Genomic DNA, 25,725 nt, shown 5'->3' with positions numbered 1-25,725 from the left:
AGCTCGAGCTCCTTCGGAGCTAAAATACCTCCTTACCCGAATACTAGGAAAATATTAAGGAATATGTTAAATAAAACCTGAACTTCTTAAAAGTTGTTCCTACCAATGCAGCCAATAAGAGGTTGCTTTTAGTCCTCGTGCTCCACTGTTTAGCAACAACGCTGATTGGACGTTGTGCTCAGCGCTGTTTGCGATCAGCCAATAGGTGCCGTTTAGCAGGCAGCGTCGCAGTGTTTACCCGGAAATGACAGTCGCTCCTAACAACTGTTGTGGAAATCTGTAGTTTACCTATTACGGACCGTTTAAAATACAGTGCAATCATAAATTACCCGTATATGCTGAATATAATCTACTGATTCGTTATGTACAGCGGACTCCTGCCCAGTGGTTTAACCGAAGACGACCTCAGTTCAGATGACGAGGAGGACAAGCCGGGTGATTTAGAAGACGAGAAGAGGGAATTTGAAAAGGGCTCTGCTAAAAACACATGCTCGCTGGAGGAGTCACAATCGACTCAGACTGCAGACAGTGACTCTCCGACATGCAGTATGCCTGGCATATCCCAAGAAATGTGGCAAGTATGTTGTATTGATCTTATTTTTCATTCTAGGTACAGGCTAACCTCTTTGGTTTTAGTGACGCCTGTATAAATGAAGCTAACTCTGAAAGTTAGCTTCACGCTAACTATCTCTAAGTTTACATTTACTATTGCTGCAGTACCCCCAGCCCAGCTCAGACTTGAGCTAACGGTTCATCTGAAGTGAGAAAAGCAGGGTTTTGAAGCCCTCTTCGTATGCCACATCTGTACAGCTGCAGCAGAAAAGAATCAAGAGTAGTGATGCTGTATTCACTTTGTATGTGTCTTTAAGAAATTCCAGGATCTGCGGAGGAAGAAAGATGATATAAGGATATTAAAGGTCACAGAAGACAGAAGAAAAAAGAAAAGAAGAAAGCGAAAGAAAGGTAATGTAGTTCTACATCCAACAGATGGGGGAGTTTTTGAAGAGTTCAGTAGTTCCAATATCAATATATTGGCCAATATTAGTACCTTACTCTGCTCTGCTGCAGGTGCTGCAGATACTGCAGAGCGTTTTGGAAGAAGTGAAACTTGAGTAGCTCTGCTGGACATACTGTGTGAAGACAGTGTTTATAAAATAAGCACCTTTTATAGCAAAATGTATTTATAATACTGATATATTTGTGATAGGCTAGTGATAGATTGGTTGATAATATTGGCCAACTAGTTCATCAGTCAGGCTGTAATTGTTTGCACATTTTTCCAGTGGACAAAATATTGGTCAATTTGTAAGAAAATAAACCTTTGTATTTGATAGAAACTTACCTTAAAGGTAGTCGAGCAACTTATTGGTACACATGGTCTAGCTAACATCTGAAGTAATATCAGGGGTGCCAAACATAAGGCCCGGGGGCCAGACAAAGATTCCAGTCCAGCCTACTGGATGTCTTTGGAAAATCTGAAGGAAGATATACATTTTAACTATGTTGTCATACATTTTTACAGCTTGGTCTACTGATAAAGACTTCTCCCGAAATCATTCATACTCCCCCAATGTAATGATGTTAAACAATTAAACGACAGTGTAATTGCACTATGTTGAAATTACACTTCTTTTTCTTATATTGAGATAGCTCAGGTATTGCTTATGCAGTTAAACTACTACATAAAGGGGAATTTCACTGGTTTGGCCCACTTAAGATCAAAGTGGACTGTACGTGGCCATTGATGTAAAGTGAACTTGACAGGCAGACTCGTACAGAAGAAACCTACGTATCATTAACTTGTTTGTTTTGTGTGTGTAATTTCACAGGAGCAGAAAGTGGGGAACCTGCAGAAACAAGGTACTGTTACACAACATTACAGACTATGAATAGTCAGGTAAAGTGAAGGATGTTTCCTTTCCTGTTTGTCAAACTATCCTTACGGGCAAATTCCTTACAAAATGCTGTTGCCACAAAGTATGAAAAACACATAGATCTGATTAGAAGGGTAACAAAAGAAATACAGTAAGTTAATAAAAAGATGGACACTAAATATGTCTTATTGCAATGCTGGTCTACATGAGCATTAACAGACATTTTCTCTGTCAGCAGAGAGCGTCAAGAGGAGCGGGAGAAGCACTGGGATGAGCTTAAGCAGTATTTTGGTGTAAATGATCGATTTCATCCCCCTGCATGTTCCAAACCCCCTCCGAAGGTAACAAAGAGTGCCTTCCAACTTATCTTCTGAGGTTTAATACTGTGTCTGTCTTAGCTGTTAGAAACACCTTCACATCCTTTGTGTTTCGTTGCCACTGTACCGTCTCATTGTTTTACGTGATATGACATGTGGATTAGGGGAACCTTTATAATAACTCAACCTGACACTGAGAAGTACATTGGGGATTATGCTCAGCTACGTTTAGTGATAAGATTAGGGTGAATCTGCTTTGTAGCGTGGTTAAGATTCAAGTGAGATGTAGGATTTTTTTCTTCACCTGCAAAAAGACTGAAAATCTAAGTGTTGCTTGGCAGAAGATGAGATGGTTACAGCCTCTGTGACTGCAGCTGGAACAAAGACAAAAATGTAAAACTGAACTTTCTTCCATTTGAGTGCATTTCAGCTCTTAAAGATGACCAAACCTTTAATGCAAAACGATTGCAAATTGCTAATGAAGCAAAAATATTTGCGAGCTTGATGAACATTACGAGTGACCCAATGAATGGGAACTGTTCTAATTTCAATGTGAAATCCCTTTAATGATTATTTTGGAGTATTTTGTGCTTAATTTATCTCAGCAGCATAAGATTGAGGGTTTTTTCTTTTTTTTTATGAATTTAGCCTCATTTTGAATGGGGTGCCAAGCTGGATGTAACAGAACTTGCCACATTATCATAATGAGGTTCTCTTTCATCACTCAAATGCAGATCCTTGTAATTAATATATTATTTTGAGTCTGGCAAGTCTTTCAAACAATTTGTAGTGAGGTAATTGAGGAAAAACTATATCACAGTTGCCAGATGTGATTATTTATCTGGCAGCAGCTTCTCCAAACCCTAACCTTAAACACAGTTCACAGCATAAACGATGATCGTCTGTCCGAGTTCTGCTTGTGAGAAACTCCCGGTGATAACTGAGTTCACGAGTCGGATCGGGTACGTTCAGGACATTGAACTGTAGTGAGCACACTAAATCAGAGCTGACCAATCAGAGTCAAAAAATAAATAAATCTGCGTTTTAAAACTTGATGTTTACTTTACTGTACTTTTACAGTCAGTCAACAATACATCAGAGGGGGCACATTAATAATTGCAGTTTCTTTCCAGTGTATCTCTTTTTTCCACCATGATGAAATTTGGGGGGGCTGAAGAAATCTGGTACTCGGCTCGCTGAGATAGTCTCATCACAGCAGAACTGCCTTGCCATCAGTGACCGGGGGCTTCTCGGCACCCCCCTCTGCTTAGGCCTGTAATGGAAATGTGTAATTAAAGAGTCACATTTATGTTTGGTAATCTCCTGTAGCATTTCTAAGATTTCCCCACTAATATCCAATCAAAAAGGTTTTCATTTGTGAAGCGAAATCTACATATTTGTAGTAATGGCAATCATATTAAAAATAAGGCCCTGGGGACTTTTGAAGTTACTCTTTGATTTTTTTTTTTCTCTACCCCTATTTCAAAAAAAAAAAAAACTGATTTTTTTTCCCCCTCTTCTGCAGTCCGGCCTAGAAAAGAGCATAGAGAGGGCCATAGCTGAAGGGGACATTGCAAAGGCGGAGGAGATGAGCGACAGACTCGCCACTCGAGAGGTACGTTGTGCTGATAAGAGATCTTTGGGGTGCTCCCGCTGTGACAAATCAGGCTAATGGATCCGTGGCCATTTCTGCTGCAAAGACATAGAGGAACAAAAACACACGCAGACATCCACCATTCAGTCCTGCAGCTCTTTTCCATTGAGTTAATGGAAAGCCCTCCCCTTAGTTTTGAAGTGCGGCAGTGTCTAAAGGACTTTTGGCTCTGCTTTTTAATGAAGGGTACATTGCTTTCAAGCCAACTGTTAAATCATTCTCCAGGTAAGAGTTTTATACCTTTGAAGTGTACATGTCCCTAAATGCAGTGCCTGAAGTTTTGTAACTAACCGCCTTGGCAGGCATCAAGGATCAAGTGGTTTGAAACTAATTTAGCATAAAATGTAGCCCACACACACATAATTGTGGTTAAAAAGACATACAGCTGCAGCGTTACTTCTCCGCCAGAGCATCAAAGTTAAACTTCTTTGTTTTATGATGCATTTTGCTTACAGCGTCGCATGAGCGTTTTCATTTTGTAATAGTGGCAACAAAAAGATGGAACAGGCTCAGGTTTTCCTGGCATCTGAGGATTTCAATTTGGAGTTATAAGGTGGGAGGGGCCGTCCATTTAACGCTGCTCAACAGAAAAATTAAAGTTATTTAAACGCCGTGTTCAAAAATGTAACTTTTACTCTCATGTTCATGTAGTGGACAGCAGCTAGAGCCATTGCTGGCTTCGCTGTGGAGAAGAAACATAGGAGGTGCAAATGATGTGATTTCTTTCGTTAAAAAAAATCTGGATATGATTTGATTTAAAGCAAGTAATCGAAAAACAAATTGCAACCAGAACCTCTTGAATGGATAAGGAGGTTTCTAAATGAAAATATCCACTGTGCTAATTGTGTGAGCATTACATTTGTGACCCAGTATCTCCATTGTGTAATAGACATTGGTGTGCAAGCATTAGAGCCCCTTCATATTTCCATTCTAACTGCGAGCAGAGTGATCGAATATGAGGGAGTTAAATGAAAGCTCTTGTGAGTGGCACCTGTGCTGTACTTTCAGAAAGCCTCTTAGAGCGCTGGTGGATTGGTTTTAGCCTGAGCTGAGGTTCTCGCCTCCCTGGCACCTGCCTTGTGTCTTGCCAGAGCCGTGATGGGACCTGACAGCAGTTTGGCAGCCGCAATTCATTGTTAGGCATTGATAACTTCATTTCAAGAGAGTATAGATTTGACTATTTTTAAATCCCTAAATGCTAGCTGATGCAAAGTTGTACAGGTTTTCTTTCGAATACAAAGACAAGCAGTCCTGCTCATAGTAAAAAAAGAAAAAAAAAATGGGAGAGAAATGGAAGCTAAAAGCCAGAAAGTTTAAGGGATTCTGAATCAGATATAGAGGATTATAGTGTATATTAATGCAGCCTGTAATTCAGATAGCATTTAGGACCAGGGTGTTTGTTTACCGCCTTCCTGTTCACGTTGATGGGAGCACTGTGACAAACATTTAGAGGATCAATAATCTCCGCTGTGGCCAGAATCAATTTCAAGGTTATAATTGAGTGGCTCATTTGGCACGGAATTGCTTAGATGTTTAATTTGTTTACGGTCATAACATCCTGACATGATTGTGGCAGGCTTTTCACTCGAAGAATAGGAACAGGTTTTCTTCGCGAAAAATGCAAAAGCATTCCGACAGCTGTGAAGAACTAAAGAGGCCTGTTTGTCCCTCTAGGCATTGTTTTGTAAAGAAAATGCTGGTACATGTTGGATGACAATGTTTCAGAGTATTTTCATCCTCAATCTAATGCATTCCCACTTATCTCCTCAAAGCAAAGGGAAATGGAAGAAAGATAGAGAGCTTGCTGTCAGAATCCCCTCTTTTGTAAGACGGAAATGTTTGTTTCTGCTGTTTTGAGCTCCCACAAATCAATTAATGATTTCCATTTGCTCTACTTCCTTTCTTTCGTTTTTTTAATCTAAACATTAAAACAATTTGGTAAAACCCTGTTTTGAAGGCTCCTTATAAATTCTGAGATATGTTTTCTTTCATCTGTCAAACTTCTAAGACACGCGGCTTGGATATTGCAGGTTGTGGGTTTTTATTCTCATTACAGTTTTTAAATATGTTTCAAAGCTGAAAGCCTTTGTGTTTAGATTAATTCGTGAAGACATGCTCAGATTTTTAAATAAACATATTACCCCTCTAAAGAAATGTTTATTATTGTCTACAGTGCATTTTCAAAGCTTCCTAATGTAGTTTAATAAATTATACAGACAGTTTCTTTTCTCATAAAGATGCCTGTTGATCCTCCTCAGCGCATTTAGATTTCTTTTCACATGCTTTAGAAGACACAAAACAATGTAAAAATCTTCTTGCCTCTAAAGTAGTCTTAATAGTTCAGTAGATTAAAAGGTGCAAGTCCTCCAATTAAGACTTGGTCTCCATCCTTTGATTACTGCACATTATTTTACTCTGCAGCAAGCTGCGTACGGGCTAATTAATTCTGTAATTAGCATAACAAGAAGTGACAGACACATACACTATAAATGGCTCAAAGCATGTCATGAGGCCTGATAGCATCCAGCAGCTCATATTTAGCAGATTGATTTTTCTGTTCCTGGTAAATGAGCTAGTATGAAAAGATTATAACTGATAAGTAGTAAAGAAAATCTTATGTTATCTTATGTTTATCTGTAGTCACTGTATCAAACAGGATCAAATGCAATAAAACCAAAGCAATCAAAGGGTTATACTTACTTTTTCACACGACTATAAGAACTGAAATCTACTCAATTTCTACATCTAACTCTACTTTTTGACTGGGTGCCACTTTAGCTCACATGGTCAGACTGCAGCGGCCCAGATTTGAGTCTGACCTGTTGACAAAACCCCCCAAAAGCTTAAATCATCCATTAAATCATCAGCGTCACACAAAACATTCAAAATTATTTCCTGAATTTGTGTGATTGTGATTTACATGTAACAGGAAGAGCAGTGGACCAACGATTGATCCCTGTGGGACACCATAATAAGGTCCTTTCAATATCTAAATAAATATGATTTAAGCTACCAGGTTATCACACTCAAAAATTTTATATCCATCCATCCATCTTTTCTATCCACCCTACTTGTTAACGATTCAATTCAGGGCCGCAGGGGTGGGAGCCCGAACCTATGCTGCTTGTCTTTGGTTGGGAGACAGGCACCTCTCGACATGTAGCCAGCTTACTATTACAAATTATTCTAAGTCCTTTGAAGGGTTATTAGAACCATGCAATTTTTGGAACAATGTGTACTTATTCTATAATGACTGTACTCTAAATCGGACACTAATGTAAACTACTTTCTTTGCTGCACTAATCAACATTCTCATTGTAGTACTTCAATCAACATGAAAAATGAAATATCTATTCAATTAAACAGAGCCACTGATCTGTTTTTGAATGTATCCCTACATTTGCTTCATATACAGTAAGTGGGTATATTTCTTTACAAAAGACCATCGTGTTGTGTTAGCCTTTTATTGCCCCATGGCTGTCATCACAGTTATTAGAGTGGCATTAACATTTCAAAACAGAAACTCTCTGTAGTCTGCCACAAACATGGATGTCGGGTGTATTTCATGACTTCCAGGAGCTTAAGGATATGAAAAATGAAAAACTATGTTGCATTGCTGCTGGCCTCACCATCAGGATGGAAGCAGCCCCATGTACATGGCCACAAGTACAAAGAAGGTGTCTTAAAAGACCGTTTTTCTTTTCAGCCTATGCCCTGCAACAGAAAAACCACCACCAACAACAAACTATGCACGACCCAGTATGTTTTAGACCAGAGGCTGACCAGCATTGAACTTTTAAGGCCTATACTGGTATTTGGTGATTTAATTGGATATCAAAACTGCTACATGTAGTCTGGATTGACCTTTTGTCGTGGAGCTTTCTTGTTATGCCACTTTGAGCAATAATAGCGTGCTACATCCAAACTGTTTAAAAATGAATCCCTCCTAATAGATCGTATTGTAATTAGCCATATGAATATGTATTAACTGGAGCCATTTATAGTTTCTGTAGCTTTTGAACATGCGGATGGTTATAACATCCCTCATTATGTTCTAGCTTGCATTTCAATAGTGCAGCTGCTGAAAGGAAAAGCCCCACTGTCCTTGAAATCTACCCTTTGGAAAGCCTCGCTTAAACGCTGTGAAACAAAGGTGGCGCGGCATTTTGTCAGAGGAGACATGGTGGCTTAGTTGAAACAAAGAGCTGAACTAAGAGTGTTTCATGATATTTATGTTATTTAACACCTTTTTTCTTCTCGCCACCTTCCCCCCGCCATGCCCTGTGTTTGTAATCAAAAAATTAATGAGCGGTGCTTTTGTGGAAAGTAGGCTTTATCAGATTTTGACTTTCCCCGCCCCACATCAGAGAAGGAGTCTGACTCTGCGAGCCCCCCCAGGCCACCTCGCAGAGAGTTCAGGGAAACTCTCCTCTTTGTTCATTTTTCCTTCAGCATAAGCAATTTATCACTGAATGAACTTTTATTGTATCTCTGGATGACTCACATTAAATTTTCGCCCATTAATTTTGAAATGGATTTTGAAATGGGTACTAAGCTTTTATCAAATGCCTGGGAATCTCATTTGGATTATTGTATTTCATTAATTACTTGATAGACAAAGCATACTTTTCAATGTAGATTTGTGTGCTGTTTAATTAATTAGCATGTTTTCTCTTTTAATTAAAGCCTTTTTTTTTTTTTTTAAATTAAAGCCCACAGCAAAACACATATATAATTTGTTTGTAATTAGGCCTTAATTGGTGGTAGTGGAAGCTTAGCACCCTTGGTTTCTTTTTTCATGATTGCCATTTTATTGCCAGTCACTCATTAATTAAACAGTTTTTTTCTAATTAGCTTAGAAAACTGTTGATGGCATATTATTGTAAGTGTGAGTTCAAAGCTTGCTAATAAGCCTACCCTACTCAGAGGAGGCGAGATAATGAAATGGCACAAAGCAGACGAACTTTCAGAGATTTTTTTTTTTTGTCTATTCCCTAAAGATGACATGTTGTATGTATCTAGGATCAGATTACTAGAAAAGGAAATGGAGACATTGCTGTTCTCCTGTGCCTTCCCTGAAGTGCCATTGTTTTTAGCTTTCCGTGTAATTCTGTTTGTCAAAGACGAGGCAAGATGACAAAAAGCTCTAATGAGGCTGCCCCAAAGAAAATTGACACTGTAGTGGGAATATAACAGCATGAAGGTGCGTGCTATGATATTCTGACTGTATTATAATGAAAACAGTGACACATTGTAATTGTTTATCCTTCATTATTAGACATTGACAATCAGGGATTTACCTTTTCTACGATCACTGTTAAGCTCCCAAGAAAAGCTATGGCATTTTGTCCATTACATAATTACTTTATTTGCTATTGGAGAACAGTAACAACATATTCTGCTTACATTAAAAATTTTTAGATATTTTACTCTATTATTTTAATTTCCTTCAACTTTATAGTCTGGCTTCACCACAGAGTTTTTCTGAACTAAGTAGATGAAAACCCCAAATAACAAAAAATGGCCAAAACATCTTTTATTGGTGGTAACTAATTCCACATTGCACTACTTCTTTTTATAAAATCTAATGTATTGATAGATTAAACTGCTCAGCAGTATGTACAATTAGCAGCCCTTTGGCTTTATGTTGGACGAAATCAATTTGAAGACAAGTGATGGACAAAACAGTCTTTTACATCAACAAAATAATAATTTGTTTCAGGAGACAAACCAGCAGGTATGAACAAATTTAGTGCAGCTGTAGAGCAAAGACTCAATGCATCTTTAATAATAAATAGCTATATTTCCTTATGTAACATTTGATTTCTTATATTGGAAAAAAAATCGTAGTTTGTGTAAGTCAATTTGTATCACTTTGAGTCATTTTCAGAAATAATGACAGTATCTTTTCCTTTGTGTTCTGTAACAATAAACGGACTATCATTGGGTGTTGACCTGGCCCTCCAAAGGCCTAGTACAAGTTAGACTTACTGTGAATCATGTAAATAATCTGTAGACGACTTGATAATAAAAACAGCAGCAAGACAGCACCTCTGATTCTAGGGTCGGATTTTTTATTTTACCTCAACCTATTGTTTCACCTTGGAGATTTAAATAACGGACTAACTAAATAAAATCTCGTAAAATCTTTTCTTTTGAATACGATATGGGTGGTGCTGATTGACCCCTCGATCTTTTGACCTTCCCTGTCCTGCTGCAACACTGAGGCTAAGAAGCCAGAGACACGTATTTCTTCCCCCCTCCACCTCAGTCCTAAGAAATTATGCTGAAATAACACACAAGCTGCCTAATCTGATATTCATTCCTTTCTTATATAGCCCTGCTTTCCAAAGTTGACTAAGGCCACATTATTTAGGCATTAAGGTAGTGTGATAAGGGAATTAGGCTGGTCATTAATCGTTTACACGTCAAATGCAGCAGAGCAGCTCGGGGAGGTGATTTAGTGAGGCAAAGCCATATAGCCCTTGTTAATCCACCTCTCACACGTTTTAATTGGAAGAGGCTTCCTGGATAGGAAATTTATGAATGGATTTAAGGCCATTTCTTTCTTAAAGCCATCATTTATTTCATATTGTTAATAGGAGCTTTAACACTTTATCCACATGGAGACGTATTTTTCTCATCTCCCATTCAGCTATTGTCTTTTTGCACTGGCTGGTTAATTGCCACAGTGTTTTTATGATCCCTGTGCTACAAAAGGAGGGACGCAGCGTAAAACAGACACACAAATGAAAACAAAGTGTGAAAGCGTTAATATGAGCAACTTTGTGCAGGATTTCCACACACGCAATGCAGATTTTGACATATTTATTTTTTGTATCAAGGCCCCATGTTTGGGTCTCTGCTTGAATCTCCATGACGACCCAAACGTGGATGAACAGAAAACGGCACTATTGACTTAACCCTCCTAGTGGCCTTAAGCTGCTGCTGCTGCTGCTGCTGCAGTGCCAGCATTGTGCAGGCTGAATTTTTTGCCTTCAAATCTTCCAAAGGTCAGAGAATTAATCCTCTGAATAAACCTTGTTTTTAGCAGGGCTGCACACAGGCCACACAGGAGAGAGAGGGAGAGAGAAATGAGGCACGGGAAACATGCATGTGATGGACATTTAATTGTACATTAATATGTGGTGGAGTGGGAAGAATTGCCTTTTAGGAGCCACATAAACAAAGAATGCAGGAGGTTTTCCTGTCTCCTGCCTTTATTCCCGCTTTGTACTTCCATTCTTATTTTTCCCCAGCCTCTGATGTGAAAGGATTTGGCACTAAGATGCACGCAAGGGGAGGGGGGAGGAAAAAAATCCTGAAAAGTGGATCAAAAAAGTAAATGAAAAATAATGTCATATTACTGAAAATATGAGAGGCTAATTTGTGCCGACTTTTTGCTAATTTTGTTCTCGCCACAGAAAGAGGAGCCGTCACCTGCTCGGCGCCACAGCGCTGACAGTGCCAGTGATCCATGAAATAAGCTGCCGCTGGCTTTGTTCAGATAAGAATGAACAAATCTGCACAATGTACTGCTCTCGGAATCTCATTTTCATACTTGCATGCAGGCTAAAAGAAATAAGCTGTTTGCAGGCTTGATTAATCAGACATTTGAGGGTTTTTTTTTTGTCTCTTTGATCTGTTCTGTCTCCTAGGTAACTTGGTTGACATTAATGTTGAGCCCCAGTAAAGACAATCGGGGAGTGTAGACTAAACAGATACAAAAAAAAAAGAAAGAAACAGGGAAAATATTAAAGACCTTTAATGCTTTAAATGTAGTAAAAGCTGTGTTGTGAATTTAAAAGAGGGGGAAATGAGGGCCATGGAAGTGGGTTTTAATTTTGCTTTTGGAATGTTCAGGAAGGCGTGTTTTCAAGACCTTTTGCATTTCAAATGCAACCCCACAGGAGAGCAGGTTAATGTGGGTAATCCTCGTGTAGGCAAAAAGAAAAAGCTCTGTCTGTAAATCTCCAAATTAAACCATTTAGCATCATGCAGTTTCGTTTGATTTGCTCCCAGAATGAGCCAGTGTGGCTTTCTTTTTTTTTCTCCTTTACAAACACAGAGAGCAAGAGCTGTTCTCAGATTTGTCAACAATTTAATAAATGTGTGGTTTATAATCTCAGCATGCATCAGAGCCACTCAGAAGCATTTAGCACCTACGCTGCTCTGCCAAGAAGCAGGGAACACCCTGAAGTGGTTTTATCTGCTCGCAAATCTACTGCAAATGTTTGAGCAACCGTCCCCCCCTCCTTGTTATAACTCTCTTAAAGAGGAGAGGGGAGGAGAAAAGAGGAGAAAACATGATTTGAGGAATTTAAAACCTATAAAAATGGCAAAGAACTGGAGAACTGTCATAGTATGTACGCTTCAGGTTATGCAGACGCTCTCACAAATCTTCCAGTGACTGTATAGATGAATGCCTTGAGGGCCCAGCCGGAGCCCAGTACTTGCAGCCAGCCGGAGCCCTTATCTTAAATCCAAGCAAAGTACCATTAATCTTTTTGAAAGACCTTTATGGCTTTTAATGTATCCCAAATTAGAACATTTTACACCCTTGGTTCCTGAAATATGGTGATAAAAAGCCTTTAGAGTTTAATTTTTCCTGCCTGCTCGCTCTGACCTGCTTAATCCCAGCATGCATTAGGAGATATTTTAGTTTCAGTCTTTCTAATAAAGTTTATCCCACTTAATTATAATTGAAACATTTTTTTCCAGCAGGTCTTTTTTTTTTTTTCAAGTGGCGCAGTGGTGGCACATTTCTTCATTACCTTAAGACTTTCTTTCCCCCTTGATTGTACTCTGAATATTACAAAGAATTACCCAAAGGTTTGGTGAAATTGTTCCAAGTTGTTTATCAAAGTTTGCCTTTGCTTGAATAATAAACCTATCTCAGGAGTGAAAGAGGGGGCAGGATTTTTCCCTTTGTTTCCTGTGCTTCTGTGTGACTGGGGTTATTGGGATTATTCTGCTTCACAATACACACATATGTCTTCCCTGGGATTTGAATGTTTGCCTCTTACAGTCACGGTCATTCTCTTCACTTCTGATTTCAGGGACTGCCTGCATTGCTCCAAAAAAAAAAGTCTCTTTTACAATTGGAGACGAGTGGAAAACGCCTTTGCAACATTTTTGAAGTGGAGGGGGGGAGGCAGCACAGCTGTCATTGTTTGTTTAGTATTTCATTTGCACATTAAAAAAAGGCATCTAAAAGAAACAGCATTGAGAGGATGGAGGGGGAAAGACTGTAAACTCTAAGCTGAAAAACACAGCTCTTAAAATACATCAAATATATAGTGATGAGAATTTTATTGAAACAGTGCTCATGTTCAAAAACAAACAAACTATTTTTGTTAATATTGTTAGAGACCTGTGCATAATATTCACCTTTTAGTTCTCTACAACATCTTAAAATTTTGCCGTCCTTGAAGAAAAAATGTCACATTTAATCTATCATCTAAAATGTGAGAGAACCGAGTGACTTTATTCGCGACTCTTTGACAAAATACAACGAAAACAAGCAGATATTGATATTTTTTCCACTTTTCTTTGTAATCTAAGCAGGTGTTGTCCCAACTTCCAAGTTTAGCATCCATTTAGAAAGTGTGTAAGAAGCTTTAGCTGCTCAGATACATCAAGGAGGGTTCAAATCCTCAATAAAAAAAAAAAGAAACATCGAGTCCTGCTACAGACCTGACTACGCAGGCTTTGGGATAATATATAAAAATAGAACACGTTGAAGCAGATTTTCTCCATGATGATGGGGCAACCTGTCTGCCATGTACCTTTTAAAAAGAGCTGGTCACATATTGACTTCATTTTTTAGTTTTTTTTTTCTTTTAAATGCTTCATGACTTGTAAGATATTGTACATCTCATTCATAGAAATAAGCAGGTGTTTGCTGCAGAAGTATTGTTGCAGAGAATTACTTAAATCTACTGTTTACATACTGAACAAGCAGTGGGTTAGATCTTATTATATGTTCATCACATACATGTAAAATAGCATTTATTCCTACTGAATGAAATATATAATGTAGGCTTTCGTGGTCACATTCTGTCAAATATGTTGCACTCAGTCCTGACGTCACATATTGCCAGACTTGCTAGACTGCAGGATTGTACGGCATTCACATGTCGTTTGGTTTAATGACAGTTTTGCTGTGGTGTGGAGGAGGCATCGCAGGCAGCAGAGACTTCGACAAGAAGCCACCCTCACACATCAGTCAGAAGGGGCTTTTTTTCTTGCCACAGACTGATTTTCATTCTCTAATGAGCCTCTCCTCTGTCTGCCTCCAAATAGATGGCCGTGAAAATCGCTCAAGCTGCTGATTGCCGTGACTTTGTGCAAGGCAAACAGGAAGAGGAAGCTTTGAGGGCAGCGCAGAAAAGGAAGAAGCAAATAGCCTGGGGGTATGACGTCTGTCTCTGGTCTCATGTTTATGTTTGCCATCATTTCTGCCATGCGCGACCACTCTGGGTTCAAGTACAGTTAAGATAGAGCCGCCGAAGCCTGAATTAGCTAGTGTGATTGAAGTTGATGGCTAAAATGTATTCATAAGGGCTTCAAAGTTGTTGTTTTTTTCTGTTTTGCAGCTTTGAGGCGAAGAGGCGGTGGGAAACCAAAAGCAACATGGGCTACATGTGACAAACACGGAGGAAGAAGAACAAGATTTTATGTGTATATCTATATATATATATATATATATGTGTGTATAGATATATGTGTGTGTGTGTGTGTGTGTGTGTGTGTGTGTGTGTGTGTGTGTGTGTGGCAGACTGATCATGTTTCTTCTTATACTTTTTTGTATATTTTGAAGATTTTACAGCAGCAGCATGGGAGAGGAGAAAAGTCAGCAGTTGGCTGAGAGGAAAAAAAAACCCAATCCAAAGAGTAAAAAGGAGGAAAAAAATGATGGAGCATTCAAATTAATTCCTAAGGCACCCACTGGTGTCTGCATTGTGTTATTTTTCATTACATTTCAGTGATTTGAGCCCCCCCCTCTCAAATTAAATCTGGTGTACATTACTGGATGATGCGTTTATTTATTGCTGTAAAGTGGGTTAATCATGAAGGCGCTCTTTTCTTCTTCTGGGGAAGAGAAAGGAAAGATTAGAGCTCTAATGCAATGTACAGGATAATGTGCGATAGGATTTGGGAGTAGAAAATGAAATTTGGCTGCTGTAAACTGTTGTGAGCAGTCGTAAACTGGAAGTTCGAAGCAGAGGCTTTGCTGCTGGCCCTCGCCCATGCTGGGAGACTCGCTATTGTTTCGGAGCCTGAACAAGAGGCGCACGCTGTTTCTCGAAGCATACACTCGCTGCTCATTGTGTGATGAGCTCTCTTCAGCATCTGTAAACTCGTCTAAAAACCGTTCCACTCCCTCTTACTTTGATCTTTTTTCTTCTTCTGCTTTTTTTTTTTTTTTGATCTGCAGCGCTTGCCTCCGCAGCTACTCAACACTTCTGAAATGCTCATTCAGATTCCAGGAAGTGTTAATTGCAACCAGCAAGCACAATAAAAAGCCGAAGAAAGATAATTACTTTTAGTCATAAAGCTTGATTTTTTTTTCTTTTTTATAACCAAACCACTTTAAAAGAAAAAAAAAAAACCGACCGCTTTGCTTCAAGGTAATGAGAATTAAAAATTAATCCACCAAAGTTGTTTGCATTTCACATATTTGAGCACTTTGTCCCCTGGTGAGGCGCGTTCTCATAGGCTCACTGCATCGGTATGGAGTAAATTTAACAAAACATCAGCAATAAAAGTTTTTAGGTCATTATGACGCAAAACACCTGAGCTAAAGAAATCCAAACATGAGCTTGAGAGAACTTGGTGAACTTTAAAAAAACAGGCAACTGTTTTGTATCCTCTCATGTCACGTGACTGTGTCAGAGAAGCTGTCAGTTGGCGGGAATTGGTGCTAATTAAACTATTAATTATCTCTGTAATGAGACACAAGTTAAAACTGTGTTAAGCACATCAAAGTACAACATGGGATTTCTTCACTTTGATGAATGCTATGAAAAATATATCTTGACTGAAGAGTGAGGAAACATCAGAGATGCTTCATTAACGGCAGCAGAATTAGGAAGGAAGCAAAAAAAAATGTATGGCCTTTGAAAGTTTTTGGATAAGTGCTTAAGCGCGAGACATTTATTACAGGAAATTACTGGATGCAGGTCTGATTATTGCGTATTTCACAAACATTGCAGAACTTTCCAGAGATAAGAGTGCTCCAAGAAAACCGGCCTCCTTTTTTTTGCTGCTACAGGATTATAGAACAAAAAAAACATCACAGTACGTGGACTTGTATTCATGTAGCCTTATTTTAAAACTAGTTGATGTCAGTGAACATGACCGGTGCTGATCCAAGAGCAGCGCAGCGACGTATCAATAGCATCTCACTTATTAATCTCTTTGAACGCAGCATAATGCCCTGAGCAGAGATGAGTCTGCTTTTAAGCTGGAAAATCCACTTTCCCATCATGTTGAGGAGGTGTTTTCAGGAGTCTCTTACTGGAGGCCAATCTTAGCCCCTGACCTGGGCTGATTTGTCGTGAAACGCAGAGACAAATTCCTTGGGCACATGTCGAAGCACTTCTAGGAAAACTGTTGTGTAAAGCAGGCTTTGAAAGAAAAAAATAAATAAAACCGCAACAACAACAATCCCATTAAATGGTTGGAAAGCTGCTGTTGTATGAAAGGGAACATATGTTGCTGGTAACAAGACATTGGCGCTATCGCTTGCTGCTATCGCCGGCTGGAAGAGGATTAACTCGGAGGAGAGATCTCCGAGATGCTGCCGATAAAGGCTAGCCACGCTGAAAAACTCTTCACACCTAGAGCGCGGTGTAGCTCAGAGGAAGGCGGCTTTGTTTGTGTGTTGTTAATTGTTTTCACATCAAATTTTAGCCGCAGCGGTTTTTGGGGGGATTTGTTTCACACTTTTTTTTTCTTTTTTTTTTAAAGTTCAGCTCCATTTGGAAACCATTAGTTTCCAAACGGAGTGGAGCTGAGAGCCAAAACACCACTTTGGCATTTCATAAAAGGAAAAAAACCAAACAAACCAAGAGTTTTACATCTTTATTATCAAAGTGTGATGTGTTTTGTTTTTTAGTTTATTAGTGCCTCGTGTCCTATTTTGTTTTGTGCCTCGAGCCAAAGCAGAAGAGCTGTAACGTGTCAGGTTTTATATTTGATATCACGTCAGTTATGATTGTATTCTTGCACACAAGCCCCCCCTTTCCCCCACACCTTATTCTCAAAGTAACACAGTGGGAGTGACAGACAGCGTGGATGTTGACATATTCCTTGGCTGATTTAATGACCTGCTTAATTCTGGCACGTCGGCAGCCCTCTCAGATGTTTTGCAGTTTTAATTAGTGTAATCGTCGCTCTCGAAAAAGGCCACAGGGTTGTTTAATGGGTCATGTTTGTCAAGATGCACAGAATTATAACACAAAAGACATGCCATTTATTCAGCGCTACACTCTTAGAGTGATTATGGGTGTCACAATTGATAATTAGAGGAAGAATTGATTCATCCGAAAGCCAAAATGAACCTCTGTGGTGTGAGGAAATTAGTTTGACAGTGTTTGGATGAGCGGTGTTTACACTGCAGTGAGGCGGTGTGGGAACACTTCACCACTCTCCTGTTAACCGAGGCAGCGTGCACACACTTAACCGCTGTTTGTGGACGGGAGAGTAAGGAGGCTGGATGTGACATCTGGAGTAGCAACTGGAAAATTTTCAGCTGTGACCAAACTTTTCATGAAATTATCAATGCGCTGTTTCATTCTGCAGGCTCGTGTCACATGATAAGCAGAGGTTATGGTTCCGATTTTCAGGCAGCAAAGAACAAAGTTCTCTGCACAGTTCTCTCAAAGTGTGTGAATTAGGTCAGGCTAACAGTTATGATTTATAAAAACTGTTTAAATGCACTTACTCTGCACTAATTAAAAACTATTCTATATTATGTGGGTTACATATACACCCTCTTAATTGTTTCTTAGTTCAAAACTGCTTCGAAAGCATCTATTTTATCATTTAGCCTGACTTGTAGAACAAAAGAATGAAAGTGAACTTTCAATTAATTTTCTCCCTTTGCTATCGCGAAATAAAAACATTCCCACGCACAAATATGCTGAGCATGCACTCATTACGTATTCATCTTCATTCTGCAAACCACATATTGCATTTTATCTGAATGAATTATTAACCAAGTTAATGAATATTTCATTTTTCTTTATGGAACCATTTAACAGTCCCAACAGAGGTAATGACATCTTAAGCAGAGCAAGTACCTGGAAAAATGGGGAGGAAATTATGTTTTTGACCAGGTTATGTCATGCAACATATACAGATATATTGACCTGTTAAAAGCTTTTATTGTAGTCTGATTTTAACAGTGAGCATGTGGTGATTCAACACTCCCCCTTCAGTCATTGTGTATAAATTTGCCTTTAATGTATAACTTGCACTGACCTAACAAAGGATACAGCATGATCTAAAGCAGCCGGAGGGGATTTACACTGAGAAAATGAATTTAATGGTGTAATTAACGTTACCTTGATTTGTCTCAGGAAAGGCCTCACTAGCTCCAGTTTGTGTGGTAATTTATTACGGAGTTCCTATGTGAAGAACACACACCTACAGTACAGCAGGTAATTACAAACACAGGCTTGATTAGAGGACTACTACTCTAAACTACTCTGAACTTGTTAGTGATCAATTAACACTGGTAACACTGTAGTAACACATGACAGCAGCAATCCCTTCATACTGAGTTAACCCTTATACACAGAAGTAATGTGAACGTTTTACACCAAAAGAATGGAAATAAAGCTATTTTGTTTTTGTTTAAAAAAAAAAAAAAATATATATATATATATATATATATATATATATAATCTGGTCCCGCCTATGTGTGGTTGAATTGGATTCTACATATATGTGGCCCATGAATTACAGTGAGTTTGACACCCCTGGCATACATTCACTGACTTTATTAGGTACACCTGTTAAACTACCCATTAATGAAATCAGCCAATCACTGTGCAGCAACTCAATCCATTTAGGCATGTACACGTGGTCAAGACGACCTGCTGATTTTCAAACTGAGGATCAGAATGGGAGTTAAAAATTAGTATTACATAAGCTGTTGATCTGCTATGAACCATCTTTAGGGTGGCCTGAGAAAGAGACAACATCCAGCGAGTTCTCTAGACAAAAATGCCTCGTTGGTGTCAGAGGACAATGGACAGACTGTTTTGTGCTGAAAGGAAGTAACAGTAACTTGACTAACCATTCCTTTTCTCTACAGTTCGTAGGCTACAGTAGTAAAGGCCACTCCTGTCAGCTAAAAACAAGAAACTGAAGCTACAATTCAGATGGGTCATCAATCCTGTACAACAGCAAATTGGAAAAATGTTCCCTGATCTGATGAGTCTCAAATTCGACATAAACAAAATAAAAGTGTAGATCCATCTTTCCTTGTATCAAAGGTTCGGGCTGCTGGTGATGTGGGGGATATTTTCTTGGCATACTTTGGGCCCCTAAGTACCAACTGAGCATCACTTAAGCACCACAGCCTACCTGGCCATGTGCATCCCTTTATGACCACAGAGTACCCATCTTCTGATGGATGCCAGCAGAATAACGTGCTATGTCACAAAACTCAAATGATCTCAATCTGGTTTCTTGAACATGACAATGAGTTCATTGTGCTCACTGTCACTGTACTCAGTCACAGCACGTTTGGGATGTGGTGGAGGTTCAAATCATCCGGCAGCAACTGGTTATCAGCACCTACCTGAATCTACGCCACAAAGAAATTAGGCAGTTGTGAGGAGTCCAGCCTGGTACTAGCATGGTGTAACTAATGACGTTAGTAGATAGCATTTATGCATAGCATAGCATATACAGTAGTAAAATTACCGCATAGTATAGCATATAACATGACATATAGCAATCTAGCATAGCCAATAATAAAACAACAGTATAATATAGATTCGTTTAGTAGTGACATATTTTAGAAAAGCTCTTTACTGTTAAACATGTAAAACAGCAGTTTGGTGGTAGAACTAAAAAAAAAAGCGGTATAATTACTTCCTTGTATTAGATATCCATTATAGTAATCTAAAAAATGATGCTAATAACAGCTGAGTTATGGCTCACAAAATACTGCAAGTATAGCCTAAAATGTACACTGTGCATTTTAGTGAAAATAATGATTCCCCCCCCCCCCCCTCCCCCATTATGGCAAATTCCACCTTAACTTTTCGTCACTTCTAGCTTTAAGACTAACCCGAACTGTCATGTTGACTCCAGATCCTCATTTATGCACTGTTGTCTCATCGGTGCAGTGTTTTATGAGCACCAGTGTTGTCATGTTGGAGGCTTGTCTAACAGTCCGGGCAGGCCCGATGAGCAGGGAACCAATTTGCGTCCAAACCCCAAGGAACTCCAAACTCTCCCAAGTAATTCCCTCTATTCCGACTCGTTAAAACCTTGTCTCGACACAAACAATAGCAACGCTTTGTAAAAGTGACTTTAAAACCTCTGCCAAGCATAATTTATCATTTGAATGACAATAGACCACTTAGCACTGCTTAAATTATTTCTGTGCTCTATCTGCTACTTGACTGTCTTTGTGTTGTAACAGCGGACGATCATTAACGCCACAGGGTGATGTGGTGCTCTCTTATCACAGGCTCGGTCCTCAGAGTTTACTTTAGATAGAAACTGCTGGGCCATGACAGCAACAGCTTGTTTTTTATTCCAAGACTTGTCTAAGTCATGACTTATTAGATTTAAGTGTAACAGAGTGAACAATTCAGAAAGTAAAATTATACTTTTAAAGAGGTTATGTCATGTGAGAGCCTTCATATGATTAATTTATCTTAAACATTTTCAAATGGACGGGGCAAAGAACAGTCTTAATCATGACAGCAGGAATGAGGTGCAGAGAGCAGGGGAGGATAAAAAAAACACTACTGACTGAGGAACTCAGAAATAAAGGCAATCTCGCTTCAAATGATTTTATTCATCTCAAACTGACATTAATGTGGAAAGATAACGCGTGTTGAACTAATAGAGGAACGTGTTTACATCTGGGGTTCAGTTTACTGAGATCTCGCTGTTACGGCCAATGAACTGTTCTTAATTTTCTCCATAAATTTCACCCAAACTTTTGCTGAAGGTGAAATTTGCACACTAATAACAAATCCCACAAACAGCAAAGCTAACAATGAATTAACGCTGCTAGCGAGGGCTGTTTGTGTATCCAAAGCCAAGGCCTGTCTCATTCCTCTGTGCCACAGAGCTCCACTGTGCTCCATTAAAAACACATCAGTGAGCCACACTGTTCCTTCATTACAATAAACATACTCTATAGTATATTTTGGGTACTCTGCATACACCTTCCTGCTGCTGAAAAATACTCACTAAAGCACCAAATCCAGATTAGTCCACCACTGAAAATAGTCCCCAACAAATTCACTATTTACCCCGTTTCATGTAACGTTTGCAGTAAACTGAATTGTTGAATTACATCTTTAAAGATTTACATCTTCAGAGGGGGAAAGATCAGTTGGATCTGAGAGTCATAGAGAAGTATATGTAAAGTATTGTTGGCTTATTTACTTTCTTGCTGAGGGTGCCTGTCCATTCTGAGACTAAAGCCAAGATTGTTTTAAGCTAGCATGAAGACTGAAAATGCTGAACCATCTGGACTGCCTCTGTATATGTATATGACCCCAGTCACACATGGTTGCTAGGGGAAAAAGTGTATCCGGTAAACAGTTACTGGAAGAGTTGCAAAAACAGTGCCATCCTAAAAAGCTCCTTGTGATTGCTTTGGTTGCAAACAGACTGCTGCAGTTGCATGAAAGGTGCCGACTTGTCTGCAAACATTCTGCAGTTTATTCTCCATGTTGTAGTGAAACTTGGAAATTTGACACACACCAGAAGCAGAGAACATTCACCTTCAAAATAAAAGCTGTACCTTACTGCTGCAACCAACACAGTTCAAAAAGTGCAACTTTTACTTTGAAGGCAAACCAAATCTGTTTACAGTTTGTATTGCTCTCGTCACATTTTCACTACCACTTGGCAAGTGGTAAGTGTTTGCAGACACATCCCACAATCAGTGACCACTTTTCCCTAGCAACCAGTGGATGCCAGGGTGTCACTGACTGGTCTTTGGGCTGGTTTGACTGGGTGTTTAAAAATCGATTTCACAGCAACTGCCAGCAAGTGGTTGCAAGATGGTTACTAACTGGTCTCTGAGATTGTGTGCCTGGAGCCTAATGTGGTATTTATGTTGCCCTGCTGCCAGCTTTCATTTAGTATGACAGCAATATCATTTTCTAAAAACAAAAGCACATGTTGAATTTTGCTTCAAGGTCAGTAGATATAACCCGTGTTAGCTCTTATGTCCTATTGACATGATTAAGGACAAAAGTCTAACAGCAGTTCATATGTGCTTTAACAATACGTATTTTGCATATATTGTTAATGAATTTAAATTTCTGATTTGAAATGCTCATCATTAGGTGACCTAACAGTTAAGTATCATGTTCAACAGCAGACAGGTACCAAATTCCTGCACCGTGTAGCTTCGTGGCCCATCGTTCCCGTCTTGTTCTCCATACAGTGATAACTGCCATAATGAGATTTGCCATTAAGAAAGAAAAGAATGAAAAGGACCCCAGCCATCTGTATAGCTCACTATAGTAAAAGACTGAATGCTATCAAGCCAGAATTCAATCACTGAATTATAGCCTCTTTGTGTGCGTAGGGCTAGTGAGTACCTCACACTATATTCATTTCAAAAAGGCCTCAATTTAATTAGTTCTCATATGGTGAAAAATTCATGAATTTGTCTGCTATCCCCGCTGCCATTGTTGTGAATGACTTAAGCGGTGGTGTTGGGCTTTCAGGCGGTTTGGAAGGAAAAACAGCCCCCCACAAAAAAGAAACAACTGTTTATGTAAATAGACACTGCGTGTTTACTTGGTGGAAGAAAGCGAGGGCCCTGAACAGAGTGCTAAGCTTAGCGTGGCTCTGCCAAAGGGGACCTCTCACCATCAACTTCAGTCTTATTAAACTGATTACCAACTCCAGCTAATTAATCAGAGACAGTGCCCTTTCTTGTCATGCAGGGAGGGAGCTCTGTGTGTCTCACAGAGTTCCTCTCTCACTGCCTCCCCCTCCCATCTGCTCGCCTCTGTTCCCCCCTTTCTCCCTTTTCTTTTTCCTGCTTTGATTGAAGTAGGGGAATGGTAATTTTCATGCATCATCTGGGCCGGCAGGATGGGAGGACAAGTAGTAATTACGTTAAACAAACAAGGCCAAGATTGCTTGAGAAGCTACCTCTTTATTTAAGCTCGCAAAATACGAAAACAGGGTGAGAGCATAATGGTTTCAAAACGCATTTTACACCCCATTTTGTTCATTGAGTTTGATACGGTTTTCATCTTAGATAAGGAGTCGTCAAAAAAAAAAATGTAAGCGAAGACATAATTGCTATTTAATAGCAGTTTGGTTGAGGTGCTGCAGCGCAAGAAGTTCAGGGATTTGAATGTAATTTTTTGCCAGGCTTTGGTTTCTGGATAAGCATGTTGTGCAGATCCAACATGTAAAGGTTTGCGGCTGTTAAGGAGGCATGTTCAGTAATCTAGTTAATCTTACTCTAGTTTTATAGGCTGTTTTAGACCAACAAAGTATGTTGTTTTGGCATAACAACAGAAAGCCAACCTGCACTTTGCAAACCTAATGCTTCTAGCACTGTAATATAGACTTTCACAGTCTGTATTTTTAATAGGCTTAAAAATACCTGGCGTGACTTCATTAGCATGATTGGGTACACCCTGAAAAGAATTTTGATAAAGACATCATCATCTGCAGATTTAGTATCATGGCCACCACTATACTGCATCTATGAAATCGTAAAAGTTAAAAGTCTACAATTCAATAAAAAAACAAAAAAAAAACAAAACAAACAATATTCAGAAATGCCATGACCTTCTCTGGGCCCGAGCCCATTTAAGAAACAAAAAGGAAACTTGGCCTTTGGAACAACATGTATCATGCAGAAAATAGTTTTTCTTGCTTATTTTAGCAAGATCATGCTAAACGACATTCTCCATGTTTTGCAACAACATGGCTCTGAAACATTTCCTAGCTCAGTGTTCCCAAACGTTTGAAGCCACAGCACATATTTCACTTTAGAAAAATCAAACGGCACACCACCAAACAAAAATGTCACAAAAAGCATACTGATAATTTTCCACCATGGACCAGGTACAGCGGAATTGGCTCGGTTTGTTCCCAGTATACCTTTTTTGCTTTCTTCTGAACACTACTCATGCTAGGGCCTTCATCTGGGTCAGATTGACTACTTTTTCTTTTCAAATATTTATCTATTTATAGCACTGGGTTGTCTCACTTACAGCATGACTATTATGTAATTTCTTCTTCGTCTTCTTCTGTTTTACTGGCAGTTAGCAACCAATTTAATTAGAGCAGATAGTTGCTCTGCCCTCTAGTGGAAGAGAATGTAATTGTTCTGCCCGTTTCTCACGCTGGTCACTTAGAGTACTAATCAGACGGAACCAGATAATCTTCCACGGCACACCTGATCATTTCTCGCGGCACATAGTGGTTGGGAAACACTGTTCTAATTATACAAAAAAAAAGGGATAAAAACAGATACAACAAAGGAAGTCCAACACTGAAGAGCATCTGAAGTCCTATATCAAAAAAGAGTGTGAACATATTAAGCCTTACAAACTGTAACAATTGGTTCATTCAGTCTAAATAATTCAATATTCTGCCAACCAACAAATTTTTAAAATGACAAAATGTTAAAGAGCTAAAGAGCTGCATGAAGACGGACATACTCGCTTGCTTGTTGCATAAGTCTGTTGTGACGTGCCGCACATATCCAAAAGATAACTTAATACTTAGATCAGTTTCTGTGTTTTACATTTAAAATAGAGAAAAATACATGCTTTTACTGCCATTACCTGCAGAAGAAGACTCGATTTGTTCTGTTTAGGAACCAGTGCAGTTAAACATGTACATAGTGGCTTTGTTTTTGCCAGCTGGTTGTAAATAACATAGCTCAAACAGACCTTAATTGGACGTTCATTAAGTCAATCCATGCGTGTAAACATAGCGGAGGTGTTTAGCCCCTGCTTCATACAGTGCATTCAGTCTTTTCTCCTTGAGTGCGATTCTTTTGCTGCTAAACCTCCCAGAGTTTAAGCCTCCCGTGATTAACCCTCACTGCTTTCCACACGCTCAGAACCAGACATTTTTAATGCCCTTACAGACGTTTACGTTAAGTTCATGCGCTGCTGTGTCTCACTCCAGTGACTTGGCGTTGCATGTTTAGTCACATGTTCTAATTGCTTTTAATGGCTTATTTAACAGCGTTAATTTTTCAGTTATTCCATAGCTGGCTAAATCGTTTCTCATCTTTCATTTCTCGCGTTTCTTTCCTGAAACTCACGTGTGAACCACCTTTGTGTGTTTTTCCATTTCACATCAGAAGGTGTTTTGCCTAAAACAACAGAACTTACCACTAAAGGTCAGTAGGGATATGCAACGTTGATTTCTTCACACTTAACAATGCTTGCTTTTACAGTGAATGGTAATATTCAATCAGAACAGTTATGTTTAGTAGCAACATTGTGAAAAAAACTGAATCAAAATAATACAGTGGCATAATTATTTAATCTTAACCGTCAGACGAGTATCCAGTGAGTGTTTCTGCCTGAGGAAAGGGTGCTTTGTGTGGGAATGGGGCTTGAGAAGCTCAGATCCCCATTTTCCCAACTTACGCTTCCCGCTGTTCTGTCTGATTGTG

At 39.2% G+C, this 25,725-nt stretch overlaps 1 protein-coding gene across 4 annotated transcripts; it reads left to right on the top strand.

Annotated features, from left to right (window-relative positions):
- The first annotated feature begins 362 nt into the window (after nt 1-362).
- fam204a (family with sequence similarity 204 member A) lies at nt 363-24,622 on the top strand. 4 transcript variants are annotated; one of them, XM_085182364.1, is made up of 8 exons: nt 363-578; nt 870-963; nt 1,830-1,860; nt 2,110-2,215; nt 3,717-3,806; nt 14,151-14,260; nt 14,444-14,528; nt 14,668-24,622. In XM_085182364.1, the coding sequence occupies exons 1-7, from the start codon at nt 363-365 to the stop codon at nt 14,493-14,495; spliced, it is 699 nt and encodes a 232-aa protein (XP_085038490.1). In that variant the 3' UTR covers nt 14,496-14,528; nt 14,668-24,622. The 4 variants fall into 4 exon arrangements, with proteins under 4 accessions (XP_085038490.1, XP_085038491.1, XP_085038489.1 ...); XM_085182365.1 differs by having other exon boundaries at nt 2,113-2,215; nt 14,444-24,622; XM_085182363.1 differs by having other exon boundaries at nt 14,444-24,622.
- The last annotated feature ends 1,103 nt before the right edge of the window (nt 24,623-25,725 follow it).

Source organism: Neolamprologus multifasciatus, chromosome 13, assembly GCF_963576455.1.
Source record: "Neolamprologus multifasciatus chromosome 13, fNeoMul1.2, whole genome shotgun sequence".
NCBI classification, from domain to species: Eukaryota; Metazoa; Chordata; class Actinopteri; order Cichliformes; family Cichlidae; genus Neolamprologus; species Neolamprologus multifasciatus.
This window is presented reverse-complemented; position numbering and strand designations above follow the sequence as displayed.